This window comes from Eriocheir sinensis, chromosome 8 (genome assembly GCF_024679095.1).
Source record: "Eriocheir sinensis breed Jianghai 21 chromosome 8, ASM2467909v1, whole genome shotgun sequence".
NCBI classification, from domain to species: domain Eukaryota; kingdom Metazoa; phylum Arthropoda; class Malacostraca; order Decapoda; family Varunidae; genus Eriocheir; species Eriocheir sinensis.
In genome coordinates, this window is record NC_066516.1 from 874,277 (window position 1) to 900,415 (window position 26,139).

The 26,139-nt window shown below is 44.2% G+C and overlaps 1 protein-coding gene across 15 annotated transcripts in view; it reads left to right on the plus strand.

The window, feature by feature from the left end:
* LOC126995363 (aryl hydrocarbon receptor nuclear translocator-like protein 1) overlaps positions 1–26,139 on the plus strand; it is a 236,414-nt gene that overhangs the window by 37,689 nt on the left and 172,586 nt on the right. For all 15 annotated transcript variants that reach the window (XR_007750210.1, XR_007750211.1, XR_007750213.1 and 12 more), the window contains 4 exons: positions 6,556–6,735; positions 6,895–7,099; positions 16,484–16,590; positions 23,609–23,759. Coding sequence is in view for 8 of the 15 variants with exons in the window: in XM_050854843.1 (XP_050710800.1) it covers positions 6,556–6,735; positions 6,895–7,099; positions 16,484–16,590; positions 23,609–23,759 (643 nt within the window). In the remaining 7 variants the exon portion in view is untranslated. The remainder of the gene's footprint in view (positions 1–6,555; positions 6,736–6,894; positions 7,100–16,483; positions 16,591–23,608; positions 23,760–26,139) is intronic.

Here is a 26,139-nt window from a genome sequence, read left to right on the forward strand (position 1 = left end):
GCCAGAAGCATCTCCTCTTCGGTGGGTCCAGAGGGTGTACAGGAGTGATAGGACAGGATACAGAAATAAGGTTGTGATCAGAGGAGCCCAACGGAGAGAACAGTTTGACAGAGTAAGCAGAAGGATTAGAGGTAAGGAAGAGATCCAGTATGTTGGGCCTGTCTCCAAGACAGTCGGGAATACGTGTAGGGTGCTGAACCAACTGCTCTAGATCATTGAGGAGAGCAAAGTTGTAGGCTTGTTCACCAGGCTTGTCAGTGAAAGAGGATGAAAGTCAAAGCTGGTGGTGAACATTGAAATCTCCCAAGATGGAGATTTCAGTGAAGGGAGAGTGGGTCGAGATGTACTCAACTTTAGAGTTCAAGTAGTCAAAGAATTTTCCATAGTTAGTAGAGTTAGGTGAGAGATAAATAGCGCAGATGTATTTAGTAGTAGAATAACAATGAAGTCTTAGCCAGACGGTGGAAAATTCTGAAGAGTCAAGGTCGTGGGCACGAGGGCAAGTGATGTCGTTGCGCATGTTGGTGCAACATCCAGCTTTGGATTGAAATTTAGGATAGAGATAGTAGGAGGGAACAGAGTAGAGATTGCTGTCAGTATCCTCAGAAACCTGTGTTTCGGTGAAGAAGAGAAGGTGAGGTTTAGAGGAGAGAGGGTGTTCCACAGAATGAAAATTAGAACGAAGACTGCGAATGTTGCAGAAATTGAGAAGAAGTTAGAAGGTCTTGCAGATTGAAAGGATCATTGAGTTGGTTTATTGGATAGCAAGGAATGTAGAATAATTCTTCAGTATCAACAAAAGAGTAGTAGGAATCATTGGCAAACTGAATAGAAAATAGAAACTTTTAAGACTCCAGACTTAAGTATGCATCAACATCAACTTATAATGACAATGAAGTAGAAAAGCTCTACAAGGATGTGGAAGTAGTATTGGAGAAGCATAAAACCCAGTTGTCAATAGTCATGGGAGACTTAAATAAGGTTATATAGCTATGAATGTGTTGCATTTTAGGATAATAGTAATGAATTGTATGAATTACATATGTGGCAGAATTGCTTTCCAATGTTGTCAGTGGTCAAGGACACCGTGACCATGTCACTTCCTGCCTGACCTTCACCCAGGGTTGGCATTAAAACCCTGCCCAGAAAAAAAAAATGCAAAAGAAAACTAAACGAAACAAAAAAAAACAGCTTAATTATTATTATTGTTTTTTTTATATTAACCATGGTTAAATTTTACATAAGTTATACATACACATACATTAAAATTTTGACCCCTTCAGTCCGGTGACGCCGACATCGGCGTCCGACGGGCATCTGACAGCATCACCGTATGGAAAGGTTAGTCCTCTTGTAAACCTCTTAATCCTCTTCCATTTCCTCTTAATCCTCTTCTAAACCTTTTAAGAGGAAATGGAAGAGGATTAAGAGGAATTTAGAGGAGGATTGAGAGTTTTAGAAGAGGATTAATCCTCTTCCATTTTCTCTTGACCCTTTCCATACTGTGATGCCAATGTCTGCATCACGGATGGAAAGGGTTTAAAACAATTAACCCTCTTGCGCACCGGGACGCCAATGGCATCTCCGCAAATATTTCATGGTGCTAATTGTCCGATTGGAGATTTGAAGGAACCATAAGAATCCTGATAAAATTCTGCTATCATAAATACGTCTACTTTGAAAAGTTGACCCGCAAAGTTTTTAGTTATGGAGGTGGGAACATGGCCTAAGTAGAAAAATTGTTTATGCGCACTTTATTTCATGTACATAAACAGTCCTATGAATTACTATTATTACTTCTTTATTGATTCATGAAAAACTACAACAAATAAGGAAGCCATTGATATAATATGTATAATGATAAATGCAGGTTTGGGGGAAGAAAGTAGCTGAGAATCAAAATTTTTTGGTGCGCAATAAAATCTGCCTCGATCGGCGAGAGACCCGATGTTTGAAATGAGCGCAGAAAAGGAAACTAATTGAAACTTATGGTGCCCGAGAGGGTTAAGATCTCCCTACAGTCTTTCTTCTTGGGCACATTTTCTTGTATTACAGTTGCTACTTTAATGTAAACAGTGTTGGGAATGACCCCCTCCCCCTTTTTTTTTTCTAACCCAACCTTTTGTATTAGGTTTTGGGTTGTTGTTTTTTGTTTTAATTTTCAGTCTTAATATTTAAAAGTAAATCAGTTGAAATAATCTATTAAAAAATAATTTAAAGCTATTTCCTGTACATAACGAATTAACACAGAGGAACTTGAAACAACTGGTTGTGAATGAGTCTGTTCCTCATATAACACCTTAAACCTTTTCTTTCACTCTACACTCAACCCTCGAATTCCACACGCCTCCATTGAGCAGTGATTAGCATGCCTGACTACAGCTAAGCGGGCCCGGGTTTGAATCCCAGTCCGGGCAGTATGCGTTCACCTCGTCCTGCTGTTCATCCTCCTTTTCGGGTTTGTCAATAAATTGGTACCTAGGGAAACCTGGGGAAGGAAAATTATGGCAAAGCTAGACTTCTCAATAGTCCATGTCCTGAGATAACCTACCAGAGGCTCAAAGGGCCAATGGTACAGAGATGAGCACCACAGCCACATGTAACTATAGCACATGCACCTAACTTTACTTTTATCTTTACCTCAATTTCCAGTTTATCTGATTTCCCGGACAAAATCTGGGGTCCCACAATTGTCACACATATGCCAAGTCAAGGCCATGAATCAAAATAGAAGTCTGGGCCAATAACCTGGGGTCCAGCCATGTCTGGAGTTTCCTAACATATGTCTGACCCAGTCTGGGTGTTGAAGCAGAAGTCTGACTATACATAAGATTCTGTACCCTGGCCAGTGTCCACAACACCCTCTAGATAGTTGTGTGTGAAAAAGGCATTAAGTATAGAAATCAAGTACACAAATAATTTGCATTAGTATACAGGTAGTCCTCAAGTTAAGACGGGATTTGGTTCCAACAGGCAGGTCGCAAGTCAAAATTTATGTTAAAAATAAAATGAAATATTATTATAAAAATTTCTCCACAGAAAGAGCGGTGTTCCCATGCCTCTTACCCTTCCCTCAACCCTGCCTCTGTTCTCATGCGCTCACCTCACCCCAGCCCTGCACTCAGTTGACCCGCTAACCATTCAACATTGTACAAGGCAATGGAACTACTAAGTTTTGCCAAGATAGCAGTGTTTGCCAAATGCCCCACTAAGTCATTGCGTAGGGGGTTGTGTAAGCGACGGAGGCAGTATTTGTAAACAAAGGACATGTAGTCGTATGAGTGACTAGTGTCACCTCTGCTTCATCCTCTTACCTTTTGTGAATATTTTGTTCAACAGTGATTTCTGTTTCCAGTATATGGTCATTTTTAATTGCTGGTGGGGGAATATTGTGAAGGAACTATATTTATGGGACTCCAATTTGGTTGCACTCAGCTAATATCTGTCCAGTTTGGCTTTCCCCCCTAGGGGGAGTTGTGCAGACTAACAGGGGAACTGAACGCAGCTGAGAGTTGTAAACTGTGTAAGATAACTGTATAGACTCACTTCATCCTTGCTCGGCTCACGTACTAGCCAACTGGCTTGTTTAACAGACTGTAGGCCTACAAACTGGTAGAGTAGCAACTAGTAACTGTAGTGTGAGTAGTACTTACAGCTTGAGTTCCATAGGTAACTGAGGAGGAAGCATGGGTGAGCTGGCTCAGCCCACCCACCCTTCCCCCCTCCTGCCATTCCCCAGCCTACCTAGGGTAAGGTTAGTTTGTGAGGACAGCGGCAGAGTAGGGGGGGGTAGGAGGTGCAGGAACGTGTGTAAACAAACAGCTGCTCTACCCACCGGGGAATATTTGAAATGTCAGCTCTATGCTTAAGCATGTACGTATTACTAATATCATTGGCTTGGTCATAAGTGCAAGCAGTTGTAAGTTACATACGTCATAACTCAACAATTACCTGTAATATTTTTGGTCACCCATAGAGTTGATAAAAAGAAATTGGCAAATGCTGCATTGCCACTGCCGACAATACGTCTGTTTACATGTATTTGATATTTCCATTACCTTATATCTATAGAAAGAAACATTCATTGATAAATAATTTGCAGCAAGTAGTATGGTATGCTTAAGCACTTGAAGTTGAAAAAGAAAATGACAGATACATAACTGCCATTGACAATGCATCCTTTGTTGACATGTAATGGAAGTCTTCAAATAACTCTAGTTAATCTTTTAAATGTGCTGAACAAAGTGTGGTAAAAGTCCGGGGCAGGTACTGAAAACTGGATATTGCTGGACCCAGTATGGTTTATGTCCAAGAATAGGTCGTGGCCTCCAGGCAGTAGTAATTCTTTTTTGTACTTTTGTTGTTCCCAGATACATGCTTCCCCCTATTAGTCTGGGAAATCAAGGGCCGAGTAAACTTTATAATTACTTAATTTAACTGATTTGCACTTAAATATTATGTAAACAAATGCTGTTCTACTAACTCATTACTTGACCAAGTATTGCTAATATTATTGACCTTGTCATAAGTGCAAGCAGTTGTAAGTCGCATACATCGCAACTCAAAGACTACCTGTACTCCACCCCCCCACCCCCCCACCCCGCCCCACAGCAACACTTTATCAGGACATTTGGCTAATGGCGCAACTTGTTTGCTCAGTTGCTAATCGTTGCACAATGTTTGGTGGCTGTTTGGTCAACCAAATGCAGAGCAGCTGTCACTGCTGTCAGTGAAGAGAAGTGCACTTGACTGAATACGTGTAAGAATGGCAAGAGCGTTGACCAATCACTGAGCAAGGAAGGTCAATGATATAGCACCAGTCAGCTGCCGTGTACAGGTAAGTTACGTTCTTGATGTTTTTTAGTGTCAAGCTCTTTGAAGAAAAAAAAAGAGAATAAAAAAAACAAAAAAAATCAAAAAAAAATAAAATCGTTTTCAAAAAAATTTTATTTAAAGTTTTCACGCATTTTTGCCAAAAAAATGCCTGAATTTTTAACCCTGTGCGTTATACACTTTTTTAAAATTTTTAATGATTTTTTTTCTTTTTTGTTTTATGTTTTTTTATGGTCTTTTTATGGCTTACCCAATTAATATTATTTATAATCCTTCATAGTCCTTCATAGTCCTATAATATGTTACCATAATACCCATATAATATCTAATAACTACTATAAAAGACTAAATCGGGTACCTATAATTAGTGTTTTGTCAATCATTTTGTTTCATATCGGTTTTTTTTCCGATATGATCTTTGATGTTGATCTTATGATAAGATTGCATGACAAGCTACATAAAAATCATATAGAAAAAAAAAAAATCAAAAAAAAAAAATAATTAATTATATTAATTTGTTCATTATGTGAACATAATAAATTGATAATATTAGTGAAAACATCATCATGAAAGTCCTATCATGAGTTATTTCACCCAATCCCCCATTTGCATTGTTTACAAACCCATTTAACACACACCACACCCACACCAACAAACAGCTGCAACAAACAAAAATGTCAACAAATATCCAAAAACCACTCATTCTCAACCTCTCTCTCTCTCTGAGAATGAAATGTGAGGGGAGAAATTAGTGGGAGATGAGGCCGGCAGTACCGATGGTAGTCTGTGTGCCGTACTGCACGTACCGTGTCAGTAAGTTACCGGTGTACCAGCACTGTACTGTATTGTTGTTTGTGGTACTGTATTGTTGTTCAAGTGGCAGGAAGAACTGAGCTGTGCTGTGTGTTCGTGTGACATCTGGTGGCCCAGCCTCCATAAAATATATAAAATAAAAAAAAAGCCTAATAATTAAACATTTATTTGGATTTTGGACCCCGCGTTATTTCAAAAACGCATAAACCAAACTCGCGTAAATCGAGAGCTACCTGTACAGCACAGCCTGGGTAATTCAAATCCATCAACACACCCAGGTTTTGTGTGTATTACCACATTTCAGGTGTGTGATAACAATGAATTGCAATAGTGGAAGGCACAATAGCAGAGGGTTGGGTGTATTTGCTGCAAATCTGATTGAAAGTTTTATTTATCTATTTTATTTTTTATGTGTTCGCCTACAACGCCAATAGGCTTTCTTCAGGGGCCTGGTGGTCGGCACAGGCAATTTTTATAGTGGCGACATTAATTCTTGGCTCATGCTGCCCCCCAGAACTCATTCTTGATTCACTTGGACGGTTTCTTCTAGAGTCCAGGTTAATGGGTGGTCTTCAGGACAGCATGTGGGTAGTCTTAGGCCACTTGCTGGTGACTGAAAAATCCCAGGTGGTAGTGTGAGGATTCGAACCCGCATTCATCCAGCATGCGGTGAATGCGGGGCCCGCACGCTAACCACTCAGCCACCGCCTACCCATATATAGGTTACATATATTTATAGATTGGGAGGCAAGTTGGTGGATAGCCCACTTACGAGAGTTACCATGTGTAAACTGTCTGGACTTATGCAGTGCCTTATTATCCCTGTGTAATTTATATGCTCTAAAAAATTTCAGTATTTCTCTCTGGAGATACATTTTCCAATGCTATTAATATTTTTTTTTATTACAGGCAACAACAGGGTGTCTTTTTTCTGCCGTATGATGGAAAAGGCTCTCACACGAAATGATCCGGGACGATATGAAATTATCCACATTGTTGGGCAATTGAAGCCCATTCCTGCTTCTGCAAATGTTGTTCCTTGCTCTCCAGCCACATCAGTTCTTTCTCCAGATGGAAGATCAAACAGTGGTGAGCTTATATTAGATTGTTTCCATGAAAAAGTATTCAGTTGGGTTTTCCCTAATAATCAAGAAATTATCACATTTAACTACTCTATAATGTATGACATTTTTTTCAGAAATTTTAATGAAGACATTTTTTGTTTTTACTTGTTACACTTTTTTTCAGATACTGAGAACTACGAGTCAGATGGAGATGTGGATAACCAAACCATGAAAGCTGCCATCAACCGGATTGGAACTCACATACTTGTCAGCTTTGTAAGGGTGGTGAAGGATCGTCCCATCACAGAGCTGTCCTTAGTAGAGTCAACACAAGATGAATACATTACTCGTCATGGTCTGGGAGGAAGTATCATGTACACTGATCACAGGTATGTTAATCCCTAAAGGACGAGTGATCCACAGGTGGAAATATTGATGGGTACTGTAAAAGGATGAGTGTCCTGCATGTGGCTGCCTCTATTTTCTTTTATTTCCTATGTTTTTTTGTGACCTTAGCATTGTCCTGAATCTAGAATATGCTAATCGACAACCTTAGGCCGAAATACACACAAACATTGGCCTAGTAGCTCAGTCACAGAGTGGGCTGTGATGGATATAGAATGAGCAGCCCCTCCCTCTTCTAAGCCATATACTTCTGGAGCTCTTCCCCATGGGGCACCTTCCTTTTCCTCTTGTGTGAGAAGTGATATAACATTAATAAAAGTCCACCTGAATTTAACAGCAAAATCAAACATTCTGTTAAGGGGAAAAAAAAGGTTTACAGGCCAAAGAAAGTGTAAAACACAACCAAAAATATCAGACTTTATCATGAAGCCAGGCGACGAGTGAAAAGATTAATACAGTCAAACCTCGGTTTACAAGTGTCTTGGTTTATGAGTGTTTTGATTTACGAGCAAAAAAATCACACAAAAAATGCCTTAGTTCACAAGCGGTGACTTGGTACACGAATTTCCTGTTTGTTCCTTTTTTATTATTATCATTATTATTATTATTATTATTATTATTATTATTTTTTTTTTTTATAAATATTTTTTTGCTACCTCCTGGGTGTTGACACGGGCTACATGGAGCCCGTCAATGTCAAGCGCGTATGTCCCTCTGAAGAGGGGCCACAGACCCTTGCCAGGTGACGGCTCATGAAGGGGAGGGGAGGATGCCGATAGACCGACTCTATCGACTTACGTCAGCCTAGCCGACCAAGTTGGTCTTTCGATGAGGACTGGCATGTCTCTTTGTACAAGTCAAAGACGTGAGCATGGGTTCCCTTTGTTAGCCGCAAGATGAAAGTGCTCAAAGCAGAAAACAATGGGAATAGTCTCGGTTAGTGTTGCCACCTTGAGCTGAAAAAAATAAGGAACGCAACATCCCATTATCTAATACAGAACGAATCCATATTTTAAGGAACAGGTAGCAACCCTAAAATTTCCCTAGCCTGCCATGACTGACAGCTGCTGCATATATAACTATTCAGACAGGCAAATACAGAACAAATGGCATTCTGTATTTTACGGAAAAGGTGACAAGTTTGCAACCCTAAGGCTAGCTAGATATCTAGCGATATTTGGCATTCTTGAACGACCCCTCATTCTTGAGACAGTTTTTCACCTCCCTCCCATGATCTGCCAGAGTGCTCTTTCTTCATATGATATGATTCATATGTTCATATTTCTCATTTTGTCACTCTTGAAGGACAACACGCATTAATTTAGTCACAGTTACGAGATCTAGAATTTATTAGAAGTATTTCAGTAACTACTTAGCATCATTGCATGCGACGGAGTTTCTTTAACCCTTTCATTGCTAAACGCTCGCAGCAAGCACTAGCGTAACTTGCCGGTGGTGGTAAACGCTCGCTGCGAGCTCCAGTCGCACTCAAATTTCCCGTGTATGAGAGTATTCCAACACTATTTCTCACCCCACAGCATTGCCAATTCAGTGGGTTTTCCACGAAATTTGGTGCAAAATCATATCAGCCTAGCGTGGAAAATCTACGGACGAGCAACTGGTGGATGTTGTTGTCCAATATAGTGGCATTTTTGCATAGCTTCACCTATCACATGACTGATATTTTGACAAAGTAGATGTAAATTTTGCAGTTGGCAATACTGCCCTGCCAGCACCCCATTATCAAGAGATCTACTCAGTAGATGCCTTATGGCTGACCGTCGCGCACTTATAAATGTATGTCTTCACAGGCAACATCCCCTGAACGTGCCGGTACTTTCGCAGGAGAGGATTACATTACCAAATCTTATAGATCTTGGCCTCCTCTTTCCAATGGTGTTTTTGGTTGGTAGCTGTGATGAATAGTTTTTGAGAGACCGAGGTTAAAAGAGTGAGCACTAGCGTCATTTGCTGGTGGTGCTAAAAGCTCGCTGCGAGCGCCAGTCGCACTCACAGCAAAAAACACCCCCTGAATGTGCTTGTACGTTCGCAGGAGAGGCTTACATAATCGAATCTTATAGATATTGGCCTCCTCTTTCCAATGGTGTTTTTGTTTTGTAGCTGTGATGAATATTTTTTGAGATACAGTGGTTAAAAAAGATCCCCTTCCCCCGCTGGGGTGCCCGAGCACGCCTGACGGGATAGTCTAGTTGCGAGCGCTTAACAAGGAAAGGGTTAAACGTCCTTTTTCTCTACAAAATAATAGACAAATGACATAGTTTCACTTTCTTGTTTTTAACGATGATGATATTTTCATACTGGGAAGTTCTAACTTATCCTACAGTGATGCTTTAAAATGGTCTGTGGTGCAGCAGTAACACAACAGTAACCTCGTGAACTCAATATCCACCCCCACCTGGCAGGGTTACCCGTAGGAAGCTCAGGAAATGGTCATAACCATAGACCTATGGAGGTGCGGCCAGCAAGACAGTGGCCGTACCCAGCCCCGCCGCAGCTTGCGCGGGACCCCTGATTCTTGCCAAGAATTGGGGGGAATTCTTGAAAATCTGACACGCCAGAACAAGAAACGCAAGGATTTCGCAAGATTTGGGGAAATTCTTTGCTCGGTCTAGGGTAATTCTCAACCATCAGATGACGGCTCTAGTTTCAGTCCGCGTTGTAAACTCGTAGAAATAACATGCATGCACTCATGTCTGATTGCATTTGTGCTCTGATGTGCGACCTTTGTGTTTTCAGCACTACAGCATGCATTCTTTGTGCTTTAATAATGTCCCCCAGAAATATGGTTAAATGGAACAGCGGATACTATGCTCGAAACAGAAGCAGGGTTGCAAGACTCGGCGGCTTTATGCCATCCTGGACGTGACTGACTCCTGTTCAGCCTTCATCTTGGACGATACGTCGGGTTAGCTTCACGTTGGTGGTTGAACATAGCTCCGGTGCCTCGAGAATAGGGAAATTGTGGCTCCTAAACCCCGGTGTGAAGCCTACATACACCTCATGTGTAGTTAGCGGTTGTGAGAGAGTCTGTAGCAACCATAACACATTGATTTGTGTTTTATATGATTTATCGTTGCCATTTGTTAGTAAAATTTACTTTAATTCTGTATAAAATATCATGTAAAATGATTTTTATGTATTTTGGGAGATATGTTATGCATTAATGGGATTTACATTAATTTCAATGGGGAAATTCGTTTTGTTGTATGAGTGTTTAGGTGTGCGAGCAAAATACTGGAACGAATTAAACTTGTAAACCGAGGTTTAACTATGTCAGGCAAAGCGTAGGTATGAAGAGAATATTGCCACCAACTGTAAAACTTTTACTATCTATTAGGTTAAAGTTTGGGTCTCAGCTTGCTGTCTTGAGCACTTTTGTGGCCAGTCAAAGTGCTTACAGCTCACTGCACACCCCACTGCCACCCCTACACAGTCATGCTTACAGTAACCATGGTAGTGGTTGTTGTAAGAATCCCTTACAAGACTACATGGTTGATGACTCATAAGAAATGTGTAAGGAATGTACAAAACACGTTCAAAAGGCTTAAGGAAGCAAGTAGCTCTGGCATTAACAGACATTAGTGAAGCCATGACTGGGTATGACTGTATGAGGCAAATGAGAAAGGAGTGAGAGAAGGAGAGATAGTGCGCAGTGGAATGGGGGGGAGTGTTGGAGGGAGGGTGGTATGGGCAAGAGAGGAGTGGCATATGGAGTGAGGGGGTGTTGTGTAGAGTCCATTGAGAGAGTACTGATATAGGTGGCAATGTGTATAAAGCTACTGGGCCCTATCTTTTGCTCATCAAGCACAGCGCCAACTTTAAACTGAGGTGTTTTATGCTGGGATCACACATCTGTGATTTCGCGCTGCGATGGTTGGCGATTTTGAAAATGCACGAAATCGTGGGAGCATCGCCATTGTCTCTGCGAGTTTGCCTCTGTTTCAACTCACAGCAACATGGCGAGGGAGGGTCGCTCACCTATACGCACACGAGGGCGACAGGCGAGGGGATGTCGAGGTGAATCGTGTGTGAATGTGCTCGACTGTACGCAGAGGACCCCAGTTTTGAAAATAAATCCCGTTGCGACAGTTCGCGGTGAACACAGGGCCTGGCGACTATGTGCGACTGCCCCTCGTCTAGCCGCTCGACGAAGCTCGACTGAGTGTCTTGGGGCTGAGTGTCTTGGGGCTGAGTGGCTGGGGGCTGAGTGGCTGGAGGTTGAGTGTCTTGGGGTTGAGTGTCTGGGGGCTGAGTAGCTGGGGGCTGAGTGGCTGGAGGTTGAGTGGCTGGAGGTTGAGTGGCTGGAGGTTGAGTGGCTGGGGGCTGAGTGGCTGGAGGTTGAGTGTCTTGGGGCTGAGTGTCTTGGGGCTGAGTGGCTGGAGGTTGAGTGGCTGGAGGTTGAGTGGCTGGCGGTTGAGTGGCTGGGGGCTGAGTGGCTGGGGGCTGAGTGGCTGGAGGTTGAGTGGCTGGAGGTTGAGTGTCTTGGGGCTGAGTGTCTTGGGGCTGAGTGGCTGGAGGTTGAGTGGCTGGAGGTTGAGTGGCTGGGGGCTGAGTGGATGGGGGCTGAGTGGCTGGGGGCTGAGTGGCTGGGGGCTGAGTGGCTGGAGGTTGAGTGGCTGGAGGTTGAGTGGCTGGGGGCTGAGTGGCTGGGGGCTGAGTGGCTGGAGGTTGAGTGTCTTGGGGCTGAGTGTCTTGGGGCTGAGTGGCTGGGGGCTGAGTGGCTGGAGGTTGAGTGGCTGGGGGCTGAGTGGCTGGGGGCTGGGGGCTGAGTGGCTGGGGGCTGAGTGGCTGGAGGTTGAGTGGCTGGAGGTTGAGTGTCTTGGGGCTGAGTGTCTTGGGGCTGAGTGTCTTGGGGCTGAGTGGCTGGAGGTTGAGTGGCTGGAGGTTGAGTGGCTGGGGGCTGAGTGGCTGGGGGCTGAGTGGCTGGGGGCTGAGTGGCTGGAGGTTGAGTGGCTGGAGGTTGAGTGTCTTGGGGCTGAGTGGCTGGGGGCTGAGTGGCTGGAGGTTGAGTGTCTTGGGGCTGAGTGTCTTGGGGCTGAGTAGCTGGGGGCTGAGTGGCTGGAGGTTGAGTGGCTGGAGGTTGAGTGTCTTGGGGCTGAGTGGCTGGGGGCTGAGTGGCTGGAGGTTGAGTGGCTGGAGGTTGAGTGGCTGGAGGTTGAGTGTCTTGGGGCTGAGTGGCTGGGGGCTGAGTGGCTGGAGGTTGAGTGGCTGGAGGTTGAGTGTCTTGGGGCTGAGTGTCTTGGGGTTGAGTGGCTGGGGGCTGAGTGGCTGGAGGTTGAGTGGCTGGAGGTTGAGTGTCTTGGGGCTGAGTGGCTGGAGGTTGAGTGTCTTGGGGTTGAGTGTCTTGGGGTTGAGTGGCTGGGGGCTGAGTGGCTGGGGGCTGAGTGGCTGGAGGTTGAGTGTCTTGGGGCTGAGTGGCTGGGGGCTGAGTGGCTGGAGGTTGAGTGGCTGGAGGTTGAGTGTCTTGGGGCTGAGTGGCTGGGGGCTGAGTGGCTGGGGGCTGAGTGGCTGGAGGTTGAGTGTCTTGGGGTTGAGTGTCTTGGGGCTGAGTGGCTGGGGGCTGAGTGGCTGGAGGTTGAGTGGCTGGGGGTTGAGTGGCTGGGGGCTGAGTGGCTGGAGGTTGAGTGTCTTGGGGTTGAGTGTCTTGAGGTTGAGTGGCTGGGGGCTGAGTGGCTGGAGGTTGAGTGTCTTGGGGTTGAGTGTCTTGGGGTTGAGTGGCTGGGGGCTGAGTGGCTGGAGGTTGAGTGGCTGGAGGTTGAGTGTCTTGGGGTTGAGTGTCTGGGGGCTGAGTAGCTGGAGGTTGAGTGGCTGGAGGTTGAGTGGCTGGGGGCTGAGTAGCTGGGGGCTGAGTGGCTGGAGATTGAGTGGCTGGAGGTTGAGTGTCTTGGGGTTGAGTGTCTGGGGGCTGAGTAGCTGGGGTCTGAGTGGCTGGATGTTGAGTGTATGGTGGATGAGTGTCTTGGGGCTGACTGTCTGGGTGCTGATTGGCTGGCGGTTGAGTGGCTGGATGTTGAGTGGCTGGGGGCTGAGTAGCTGGGGGCTGAGTGGCTGGTGGTTGAGTGGCTGGAGGTTGAGTGTCTTGGGGCTGAGTGTCTTGGGGCTGAGTGGCTGGGGGCTGAGTGGCTGGAGGTTGAGTGTCTTGGGGCTGAGTGTCTTGGGGCTGAGTGGCTGGAGGTTGAGTGGCTGGAGGTTGAGTGTCTTGGGGCTGAGTGTCTTGGGGCTGAGTGGCTGGGGGTTGAGTGGCTGGAGGTTGAGTGGCTGGAGGTTGAGTGTCTTGGGGCTGAGTGGCTGGGGGCTGAGTGGCTGGAGGTTGAGTGTCTTGGGGTTGAGTGTCTTGGGGCTGAGTGGCTGGAGGTTGAGTGTCTTGGGGCTGAGTGTCTTGGGGCTGAGTGGCTGGAGGTTGAGTGTCTTGGGGATGAGTGTCTTGGGGCTGAGTGTCTTGGGGCTGAGTGGCTGGAGGTTGAGTGTCTTGGGGTTGAGTGTCTTGGGGCTGAGTGGCTGGGGGCTGAGTGGCTGGAGGTTGAGTGTCTTGGGGTTGAGTGTCTTGGGGCTGAGTGTTGGTGGGTGAGTGTCTTGGGGCTGAGTGTCTTGGGGCTGAGTGGCTGGAGGTTGAGTGTCTTGGGGTTGAGTGTCTTGGGGCTGAGTGGCTGGAGGTTGAGTGTCTTGGGGCTGAGTGTCTTGGGGCTGAGTGTCTTGGGGCTGAGTGGCTGGGGGCTGAGTGGCTGGAGGTTGAGTGTCTTGGGGCTGAGTGTCTTGGGGCTGAGTGGCTGGGGGCTGAGTGTCTTGGGGCTGAGTGTCTTGGGGCTGAGTGTCTTGGGGCTGAGTGGCTGGGGGCTGAGTGGCTGGAGGTTGAGTGTCTTGGGGCTGAGTGTGTTGGGGCTGAGTGGGTGGAGGTTGAGTGTCTTGGGGTTGAGTGTCTTGGGGTTGAGTGGCTGGGGGCTGAGTGGCTGGGGGCTGAGTGGCTGGAGGTTGAGTGTCTTGGGGCTGAGTGTCTTGGGGCTGAGTGGCTGGGGGCTGAGTGGCTGGAGGTTGAGTGGCTGGGGGCTGAGTGGCTGGGGGCTGAGTGGCTGGGGGCTGAGTGGCTGGAGGTTGAGTGTCTTGGGGCTGAGTGGCTGGGGGCTGAGTGGCTGGAGGTCGAGTGTCTTGGGGTTGAGTGGCTGGGGGCTGAGTGGCTGGAGGTCGAGTGTCTTGGGGTTGAGTGGCTGGGGGCTGAGTGGCTGGGGGCTGAGTGGCTGGAGGTTGAGTGTCTTGGGGCTGAGTGGCTGGAGGTTGAGTGTCTTGGGGCTGAGTGGCTGGGGGCTGAGTGGCTGGAGGTTGAGTGTCTTGGGGCTGAGTGGCTGGGGGCTGAGTGGCTGGAGGTTGAGTGTCTTGGGGCTGAGTGGCTGGGGGCTTTGTGACTGGGCGGAAGGGTGTGCCTTGACCTCTTTGTCGCCTTGTTGGTGTCCTTTGGCATGGTGTAATGGCGGGTGAAGGGCAGGCAGGAAGGCAGCGGGTAGCAGCAGGCGGGCAGGGTAGTGGCGTGTGGCAGGACGGTGTGAGTGCGAGCGTACTGACTGGTGGGTCACTCATCACGCTCGCCAACAGTTTTTCACACCCTCCAGCTAGCTCACTACCATCTCGCTTTCTGAAGCAGCGTCGCTGCCGTACGCACGATGTATAAAGTCGGTCGCATATACGCGCGCATACAACGCGACCCCTTGCGTTTGACGAGGGTATGAGAGCGCATACTGCGATTGTCTCTCGCTTAACCGTGCGAATAATTGTGTGATTTGGCCAATATCACAGACTTTCTGCGAACTTTTTGAACATTCCAAAATGTTCGCGCGACGGGCCGGAACCCACAAGTCGTGCGAACTTTATGGGACAACTATTGTGACTAATCACAGGGACGTCGCTACGATGTTGAGTGTATATGCCGATTTCGGAAATTTTCAAAATCGCCAACCATCGCAGGGCAAAATCGCGGATGTGTGATCCCAGCATTAGTAATCACTTTTCCTATTCTGGAAGTGGACATGGCTGCTTAGCCTTCAGCTGTATTTGGCTGTAGCAAGAGACCAGAGAGGAGATACAAAGTATATATAAATTTTCTTTGGGCCCACCGAAAAGACAGAATTGTGCTGCCAAAATCAGTCATCTTGGAGGGAAGCCATCTCCATGGCCAGGGTTATGCCAGATATATTGTGTGTGTGTCTTGCTGTCACAACCACCCTCCCTTTATACTTCCTATGGCTACAGGGATTGAAACAAATGCTCATCATCATCATCAGTTCATCAGAAGTCTAGATATCATGGCTGACGAGTAAAGCTATCACCTGTATGGCAATATTATTAAATGTGGCCTCTCCCTCATAATGAATATTTCACTGCCTAATTAAGACCACAGTCTCATAGACTGGGTGTGTTAAAAGATCTGGGATAAGAGTAGGTAAATGCTCTGGCACCCTGTAGGTCTTGGCTGTATTCCAGATTTACACCTAACTAATGGTTGACACCTTTTCTTTTGTCCTCTTTTTAGATTTCAATCTGCCAAGCAGCACTTTGTTGTTTCCATCATAAATTACTTATTTTTGAGATTTTACCAACTAATTAAGCAGCAATAAGTTACTATTTTAGCAACGATAGATTACCAATTGCCCATGTGATGGGCCTCTAGCTAGAAATTCCTCCAGGTGGGGCAATGAGTGCATCTTTAATTGTTATCCTAATAAATGAAGTGGTACATTCTTCCTTTCCACGGGGTATTGATGTTATTATTTATACTGAATACATTTTTCTACAATGTGAAATGCCTTGAATAAGTATGAAACATGTTTATATGGATAAAGTATTTTATTGTACTATTTTTCAACAATAAGTATTTCAATTCAATCAGTTTCAGTGTTACTGAATTATAGGCAGTGATAAATTCTTTATAATACCTTGAAATCACATAATACATTTACTGTAATAGCTACATACTTGCGCAAATACATGCATGCATGTGTGTGTGCATATGCATGCACACACACACACACACACACACACACACACACACACACACACACACACACACACATTACTCCGATAGCTCAGTCAGTTAAAGCACTGCGCTGCCAGGCTTAGTAGTGTGGCAGGCAGAGGTTCGAGCCCCACTCAGGCCATATTTTTCTGCTGACTAGGAGTGGTTACTCTCCCCCCCTTGAGAAAGGGGGATGGGGTGTGTAGTGTGTGAGGTCCTGACAGTACCCGAGAGATTGACTTATGAGCCTTGTTCTAATCTTGAGGGTACTTGCTGGCGATTGCGAGTCCAACTCGTGATCAGGCCGTGGTGAAATACACACAACTATTTATTTCATTATTTTCAGAATATCATTCGTCACTGGATTAATGCCAGGAGAAGTAGTCGGAACTTCAGCCTTTTCATACATGCATCCTGAGGACCGAGTATGGTCAATTGTAGCACAAAAGCTGAGTAAGTACATCATTATATACTCACGTTTTCCTTTCATGATACGCAGAACAGCTGTTTGCATTATTTCTCTATTTAATGCAGATGCATTGAAATTACCCTTAGCTTTAAGACTGTTTAACTGGTGCAGTATCCTACTTGCCTTCCATGACATCAAATTTTGTTAAGCTGTATATACAGGAACCTCCCACTTGGGCGCAGATCCAGGAAAAAAGTTTGGGGGGGCCTGATGCCAGGATTTTTGCGGATGGAAGGGGCATTAGCATTATCGGTTCACCATTCTCGTTAGTCCTGCTCCTGAATAATTGGTGGACTGACCTGAATCAATGGGCATAACGACCTGGACTTGGTGCCAAAGCATACCTGGGCGGACAGTGTTCCTCTTCGGATCCGAATGAGGCAGCCGATTCCTCTGGGAAGAAGCACTGTTACAGCCGCAGCGCACTTTTGAGCTCCGCTCAGGACCATGGGGGTGCCCAGGCCCCCTGGGCCCCCCTCCCCTTGGATCCACCAATGCCCCCACTATTCAACTGTTCATTATATGACATTTTGTTTTTTCAACATTCATAAAAACAAACCTTTTTTTGGTTTATTGGCATGCAGTCCCCACCATATTGACATTTACATTTCAATTTGCATGCAAGTCTTCCACCTGGCACCAGCTGGTGGTACAGTCCAAATGGATATGTACATTGTAATGCATTCTCTTTATTTCATGTATGCATTTTGAGCATAAGTGTGGCAACATGTGATCATATAGCAGCTTGTATCTGGTAATGTATGAATGTTTATCAGCTCAGCTCACTCCTTTCCCCATGACCTGACCCTCCTTATTTGAAGAACTGTACTGCCTACACTGCCACTATACTTATCCACTCAATCAGCCTTTCTGTCACCATCATCTGACAATGGCATAAGATAATTATCTGTGAATATCTTTGATAAAAAACTACTTTGGTTGTGTTAAGTAAAGCACAGTAAGGTCTCACATTTTGGTGACTAATTTGTGCCAGAGAAAGTTTGCTAAATTTGAATTTGCCAGATGCTAATCATTAAAACAATAGGAAAAATGTTAATTGGTACCAGAGCCCTCAGTCAGTATAGTTTTAGTTTGCTGGTGTTGTAAAACCTAATTTTTTGTATCATTCATTATTGGATACCAAGAGATAATAAAAAGATGACATGAAAGATACAATTTTTCTTCGTTCTTTGGTGTGGTGTAAGGGAGAGAGGAGAGAGCCAGTACTCGGGCAGCACCCCCACTGCAGCTCCCACCCAGCTGCTTCCCAGCCCATCTCCCCTCGCCATTGCCCTTTTCCTCTCCCATGAATAACAGGTCAGGACCACTCATCATTCTGGTCACACCAGCAACACCCACCACCACCTCATAGTCACCATCGGACATGTGGGATATAGGGTGATGACCTGTGCTGAGGGTTTGCCCCCTAAAACCAGGGACTTTTGCAAGACAAACAGCACAAGTCAGCAACAAGTAAATCAGGGCTCATCATGGGTGAGAGTTTCATCCTCATGATGTATGGAAGTGGGGAGGGAATGAGCACCTGAACTTTCACATTCACAGTATGGTGGGGAGGGCAGACTGCCCCTGCCAACGACAACAACAAATCCAACAATTGTGTTGTTGGCAGCAGTGGCAGTGGTAATTCACTGCCTTATGGGGGCTCAGGTGGTTGATTTTTCCTTGTGTCTTTGTGTTGTGGAGACAAAACTTTTATATCTGGAGAGTTTTGATTTGATGTTGATCTGCACCACCTGCCTCCCTGAGATCACAGATTTTGGAGGTAAATTTGCAGCGTGGGTCATCCCCATTCTATTCATGTGTCTGGCAGTGACCGAAAATGAAAATGAGATGACAGAGGATGTTGATGATGTGACCAGCAAAGTGAATGAGTTTGACTTTTTGTTGTTCATGGGAGGGGAGAGAGGGGCATTGGTAGAGGAGGTTGAATCAGCACGCAGCAGGACAGGAGCAGTGGCACAGTCATCGGCACTTGCCTCTCCCACGCACCATGCTGGATAGAAGATGAAGATTGAAGAAATTCAGAATTGGAGTTGGAGGATGGTCTATGATGACAGTTTACTGAATTTCTTTCCCACATGATACTTGCATTTTGGCTCCCTTTTTTCTTCCACTCCAAGGTTTATCTTTGCAGTCATCCCCCCCATCACTCCTAGCACTTGAAGAAGCCTTTGATGCCATATCATTGTCACACTCAGTAGAGAGCAGTGGGTTACATTAGCAGGAGTGAGAGGTGGCACACAACAAGTTATCACATGCAACAAACTCACTCACGACTGTTTCATCAACTGGCTTGTAGTCATCAACATGGCGGCTAAGAAACTGAAAATTGGGATCGTAAATGCACTGATAGTCCCCGAGTTACAACGGAGTTCAGGACTGATTGGCCGTAGTAAGTCGAACTTCTCATGAGTCAAAATTTACATTCAGAAATAAAATATATCATTCAAATATCCCATAGTGGAAGGAGCAGCATTCCTGCACCTCCTACCCTTCCCCCTAACCCTCCTCTGTCCTCATGAACTCGCCTCACCCCAGCCCTGCATTTCAGTGTTTCTTTAGCCACACAATGTTATACAACATTACAAAATTGAGCTACCAAGTTTTGCCAAAGTGGCAGCGGTAGCCAAACATCAAGTTGGATTATAGTTGATATAGAGACAGGACAGTACGAGCGTAGCTCCTCTCCCGTATACCACAACTAGGTAAATACACACACACAATGTAAGAGAGAGAGAGAGAGAGAGAGAGAGAGAGAGAGAGAGAGAGAGAGAGAGAGAGAGAGAGAGAGAGAGAGAGAGAGAGAGAGAGAGAGAGAGAGAGAGAGAGAGAGAGAGAGAGAGAGAGAGAGAGAGAGAGAGAGAGAGAGATATTTTCCTGGTTGTTGGCTCACAAGGGACAGGACTCAGATGTGTGTGTGTATTTACCTAGTTTATTTACCTAATTGTGGTATATGTGAAAGGAGCTATGCTCATACTTTCCCGCCTCTATATTTCCTATTATCTAACTTGGCCTTGAATTCATAGATCATCTTTGCTTGGACCACATCCTTTTCCAGGCCATTCCAGGACTCCACTATTCTTTGGGAAAGCTGTTCTTCTCAGTATCACTTCTACAGGCTTCTTTTTTCATCTTCCTTCAGTGCCCTCTTGAGTCTCTTCTGTCCCATGTTATTAGATCTTCCTTGTCTACTTTTTCCATCCCATTCAGCACCATATACACCCCAATCAGATTTCTCTCCCTCCTCTTTTCCAATATTGGTAAATTCAACTGCCTTGTTCTCTCCATTTCTTAAGTCTCTTAGTCCTGGAAACAGTTTTGTTGGTGCCCTCTGAATCCTTTCTACTTTCCTCATATTCAGCTTTGTACTCAGCGACCACACTGTTGCTGCATGTTCCATCCTTGGGTATATTACTGTTACAATCAATTTCTTCATCATTTCCTCATCCAAATATTGAAAAGCAACTTCTATGTTTCTCACCAAGTTGTATGTCTCCCTTCAATTCTGTTTGTGTTTCTCTGGCAACAAATTATCCAATACCATTACTCCCAGATCCTTTCCATTGATGTTTTTTTAATGCTTTCATTTCCCATTGTATAGTTACAAATTCCATTTCCCATTTACGACTCTACTCCCATATCCTGTCCAGGTCCTGTTGCAGTGTTTGACAATCTCCTTCACTTCCAGTCTTCTTACCTAACTTGGCTTCAGCAGCAAACAAACTCATGTAACTGTATATTCCCTCTGTCATGTTATTGATGTAAATTGCAAATGAGCAGAGCTAGCACCATCCCCTGTGGAACTCTTCTGATCACTTTCCTCCATGAGGACCTCACATCTCTGATCACCGTCCTCATTTCCCTGTTCTGAAAATTCCTCATCCACCTCGAAAATCCCCTCAGTTCTCTGATGTTCTCCATCTTCCACAGCAGTCTCTTATGTGGCAGCTTATCGAATGCTTTTATAGATCCAAATAAATTCTGTCTGCTCAACCATGCCTTTCCTGTACTATGTCTACCATTCACGAGTAAAAACACATCAAATTCATTGTACAAGATCTTCCTCCTTGAAAGCCAAACTGCTTGTCTGTCAATCTGTTGTTCTCCTCCAGGTAGTTCATCCACTTAGCTTTAATTAGTGTTTTGCAAATCTTAGCTACCACACTCGTCAGAGAAACTGGTCTACAATTCCAAGGGTCTTCCCAGCATCCTCCTTTATAAATTGGTACATTGTATGCTCATTTGCAGTCTGCTGGGACCGTACCCTCTGCTTGTGAGCTGACTATGATGCATTGGATCTTTTCAGCTAGTTGCTTACTGCACTCTTGCAGGACCCAACTTGCCACACCATCCAGTCCCAAAGCTTTTCTCACGTCCAGACCTTCCATTATATCTCTCGCTTCTTGGACTATAACTTGTATTTCTTCCAGGTAGTCTATATTTTCTTCTACTCCTTTATGTCCATTAAAGTCATTTTCCCTTGTAAACACTACCAGAAAACAGCCATTCTTTGCTTCCACCATTGCTGCCGTATCCTCGTACTCCTCTCCTTCCACCTTAAGTTTACATATTCCTTCTGTGTGTGTGTGTGTGTGTGTGTGTGTGTGTGTGTCATAAGATGGTAAATTTTGAAGTTTAACCCCTTCAACATGAGGACGCGTATGCTGTGTCCTTGTGTGCCCAGTACCATATCCGAGGACGCGCATACTGCGTCCTGGCGTGCTTTAGCCAATATATGAGTTATTTTATCTTTATATTTATGCTTACATCTCAAAATTATCAATTAATTTATGCTTCTTTATTTGCACCATTTAATTCTGCATGTTTTCATATTTAATTCATGATGATTATGTTGAGTTTATGGCTGAAAACTTGTTATATTCAACAGCAACATTTGAAATTTGGCGCGCGCGGCAATCCTGGATACGGCGCGGGGCGCTGTTTTGGCCCGGCCGTAGTGAGTTTCTTTATGTGCACCATTTAATTCTGCATGTTTTCATATATAATACATGATGATTGTGTTGAGTTTATGGCTGAAAGCTTGTTATTTTCAATAGCGACATTTGAAATTTGGTGCGCGTGGCGATCCTGGATACGGCGTGGGGCGGTTTTCGCCGGGCCGTAGTGAAGGGGTTAATGAGAGAGAGAGAGAGAGAGAGAGAGAGAGAGAGAGAGAGAGAGAGAGAGAGAGAGAGAGAGAGAGAGAGAGAGAAGCAGTTAAGCACTATCATCATCACTGATCTATGAGGATATCCATATTGTCCTATCACATAATCTAGGGAAGAATGATAAATCTGTAATAGATATTTCCTGAAATAGGTACACAAATTAAGATTTGGTGAGAAATACGTTCTTTATTCATAAATATAATAATGATAATAATCATAATAATCATAATAATAATAATAGTAATTTTTTTCTTTCCTAAGTACATTATAAAACAAATCCACGTGAAATTTATAAAGCCTGTTGCTTTTATGGTAGGCTAGTAGGCTTCATGACACCGACATAGGTGTCACCGTGTATATGTTGTACTGAGGTTTCATGACGCTGACATAGGTGTCACTGCACTGAAAATATTAAAAATAAAATTATCTTAATAGAGTATAAGTTTTAATTCAAAGAAGCAAGTCATAATCAACACAGTCAGTGGCAGATCCAGCTCCAGGTGAAGGGGGGGGCTGATATACGAGATGGGCGCCATACCATACCATATTATATATATATATATATATATATATATATATATATATATATATATATATATATATATATATATATATATATATATATATATATATATATATATATATATATATATATATATATATATAGATATTTCTTGCTCTTTTTTTTACAAATACAAATATGATAATGTTCGCAATTTCTTTTATTTGTTTTGTATGTTTATTATTTCTTTTATTATTATTATCATTGTTGTTATTATTGTTTTTATTATTATTATTATTATTATTATTATTATTATTATTATTATTATTAGTAGTAGTAGTAGTAGTAGTAGTAGCAGAAGTAGTAGTAGTAGTAGTAGTAGTAGTAGTAGCAGAAGTAGTAGTAGTAGTAATAGTAATAGTAGTAGAAGTATTCAGAGGTGGGCAAGTGCGGTAGTGTGGTAGTGCCGCATCACAAAAAAAGTACCGCACTACCGCAAAATTTCTGAAAATACCGCACTACCGCGGACTGCACTAAAAATCCTGTGGTACTTTTTTGCAGTACTTTGAAAACTATCGAAAACGACATTTGCAGCGCGGCATGCTCACAGTTTTTTTTTTTTTTTTTTTTTTTTTTTTAATTGGACTCAATCAGTATCAGTCATCAGAATCAGTGATTCAATCATTCTGACTTCTCAGTTATTGTTCAAAATTAAATACTAAATAGACAGACTAAACTACTACACTTTGAGTCTTCTTTAACCCGCGCGGTGCAGGCCATTTCAACCCCGGACCCGTCCGTGGTGCCGGCCGATTGTTCATTGTACTATTTTAAGCATGTTTCCTTTGTTTGGATAGCCAGGATAGGCACTGAAGTATTTTTATTTTATTTTGACTACCGCTACCGCAGTACCGCACACCGCGTACCGCACTGGGAAAGAAAAAAAAATGGGACCGCACTACCGCAACCGCACTACTCCGGAAAAAGTACCGCACTACCGCAACCGCACTACTGATTTTTCAGTACCGCACCCACCTCTGGTAGTATTGTTTTTATTATCATTATAATTAGTAGGCTAGTAGTAGTATTCACTGGAATGATACCCCCCAGATCTCAGTGAATCTTTGGAAGGGTGGAATTCAGGTCCTAAGGAGGCACCCCCCCCCCACCCCACCCCACCTCCTGTATCTGCCACTGAACACAGTAGTGTAATGCCTGTATTAACTCTTACAAACTTATGATTTGTCATTGATAGTCATAACAAACTTGAGATATGCTGCCCCTAATATGTTATATGTTTCTGTTGTACAGTGTTCACCAGTACTGAAGGACAAGGGATAGTATCCTACAGGCTACAGTGTCGTGATGGAAGTTTTGTCACCCTAAGAAGCAGAGGATACCTGGAAGTAAATAAGCAGACTGGACAAGTGGAGTCTTTTGTCTGTATCAACACTGTTGTAAGGTATTAAAAATCATTTTTATTTATTCATTTTAAAATACAAATATCACAAAAAGACAGAAAGAACATGACAACCACAAGCACTACCAAGTTAGGGAAGTTGGAGTAAAAATGTTTGCTGGTGGAAGGAAGTGGGTACTGAATTCGATACTGTTTGCTGATGACACGGTGCTCATTGCAGAAAATGAAAGTGACTTACAAAATTTGGTCAGTGTTTTTGATAGTGTCTGTAAAAGGAGAAAGCTGAAAGTAAATGTCAACAAAAGTAAAGTGATGGTTTGTGAGCGAAGTAGAAGTGAGGTTGTAGATTTTGCGTGCCCATATAGAGTGGGAATTGAATGTGAAAAGGAATGCAAAATAATTTTGAATGGTGAAGAAATGGAGGAGGTCAATGAGTTTAAGTACTTTGGATCAGTTATGTGTAAGCATGGTGGTACAGAGGGAGAGATAAGAGAAAGGGCATTGCAAGGAAGAAGGGTGGTAGGATCTTTGGGACGAATCACGAATGGTAGAAGTGTGAGCATGGAGGTAAAGAGGGATTTGAGAAATACAATAATAGTACCAACCCTCACATACACAAGTGAAACATGGGCCTGGAATGAAAGTCAGAGGTCTAGAGTGCAGGCAGTGGAAACGAGTTATTTGCGGAGTGCTTGTGGTGTGAGTAGAATGGATGGAATGAGTAATGAAAGTGTGTACGAGCGTTTTGGAATGTGTCACGGGGGTGAAGGGAAGAAGTGTGGAGTGGTGGAAGAAGTGAAGCGACAGACTTTAAAGTGGTTTGGTCACATGGAGCAAATAGAGGAGGGTGAGATGACCAGAAGGGTGTATGTGAGCGAGACAGAGGGAGGGAATGATAGAGGACGACCTCCAGTGAAATGGAGATATAGGGTGCAAGTGTATGTTAGGGAGAGGGGAAAAAGATCTTTGAGAAACTTTGAGCAGGCAAGGAGGGAGTGTCTGGATAGAGAAAGTTGGAAGCTCTTCTGTCGTGGCCATCCCCTGGTGGGAGCTCCTAGGAGCAGGCATCGATGAAATGATGATGATGACTACCAATCCAGAAACAGTCATGTACCAGTGAATATATATATACACCCTCCCCCTGGTATTGCACCTAATTGATTATGAAACTGTGCATGACAGCAGAAATGTGTGATAGCTCAGTTGAAGAATCAATAGGAACAATTCTAATGGGTTCATTGGCAGCCAAATTACCTACATTTTGTGTAGCGGAATTTGAGAAGTAGAAGACTGTCAGTAAGAGGAGAGTTAGTAAGATGAAGAGCTTTTGACTCTACTTTGCCCAGTAGGGCTGTGTGTGTGGAGCCCCCCAACACATGGGATGCATACTACATATGAGGGCAGACAAGACCCATGTACAGGGGGGTCGTCTAATATGAGAATATGGGCGGTTCAAAGCCTCGCATATCGCAAATTCGCATATTAGGAACCTTAAAAAGCATGTAAATAATGGTATATGGGCGGTCAGCCACATTTTGAACAATCACATTGTTTGAGGACTGACTCCGACCGTCCAGTTTTGCTCCACCATACGTTTTCACTGTTTGCAAGATTTGGTCTTTCTGTTTCCAAATGTTTCTCACAGTAGATTCACCCATACCTAACTCCCGTCCAATTGAAGAATTGCCTTTTCCTTTCTTTTTCATGTCTATCACTTTTAACTTAGTTTCCAATGTAATAAACTGCTTTTTCGAGTTCTTTGGAGGCGCCATAATAACAACAACAGCAACAACAATAGCCCACAGGCTAGCTTGCACACAGCACAGACACAGCTTGTGAGAGCAATGGCTGCTTTAGACGTACTGATGAAGAGAACACGTGGAGCCGTCTCACAGAGTAGAGTTGCCAGATTGCGCCATTGTTTATTTCCCTTCCTTCGGGAAGTGAGTAACAGCAAGTTCATTATTTGGTAGGAAATGGATGTTAGCGAAGTCGGGAACATGAAATGAATGAAAAAAAAACTTTTCTCTTACTACCGAGTCAAGTCACCGCTCCCACGTGCTCCACCCCCCAAGGGGGGGAGGGAGGGAGGAAGGAGGTCGCATATGAGGTGGTTCGCATATCCCAAGTTCGCATATCAGGCGACCCCCCTGTATGTGAACAGCATCTGGGAGGGGGAGAAAAAGTGATTTACCTAAAGAGGAGACATGAAGTTTCCAGTTAAGATTCTGAGTTAAGGATAGGTGAACTATGTTCAGACTGTTAAAAAGAATCAGGAAGGCAAGAAGATCTCCAGTAGAATGCCCCTTGCAGAACCCAAACTGGCAATCAGAAAGAAGGTCAGAAGTGGATTGATGATTAACCCCTTGACTGCGGATTTCCTACAAGAAGACCTCACCATGCTACAGGAATGGATCAAAAA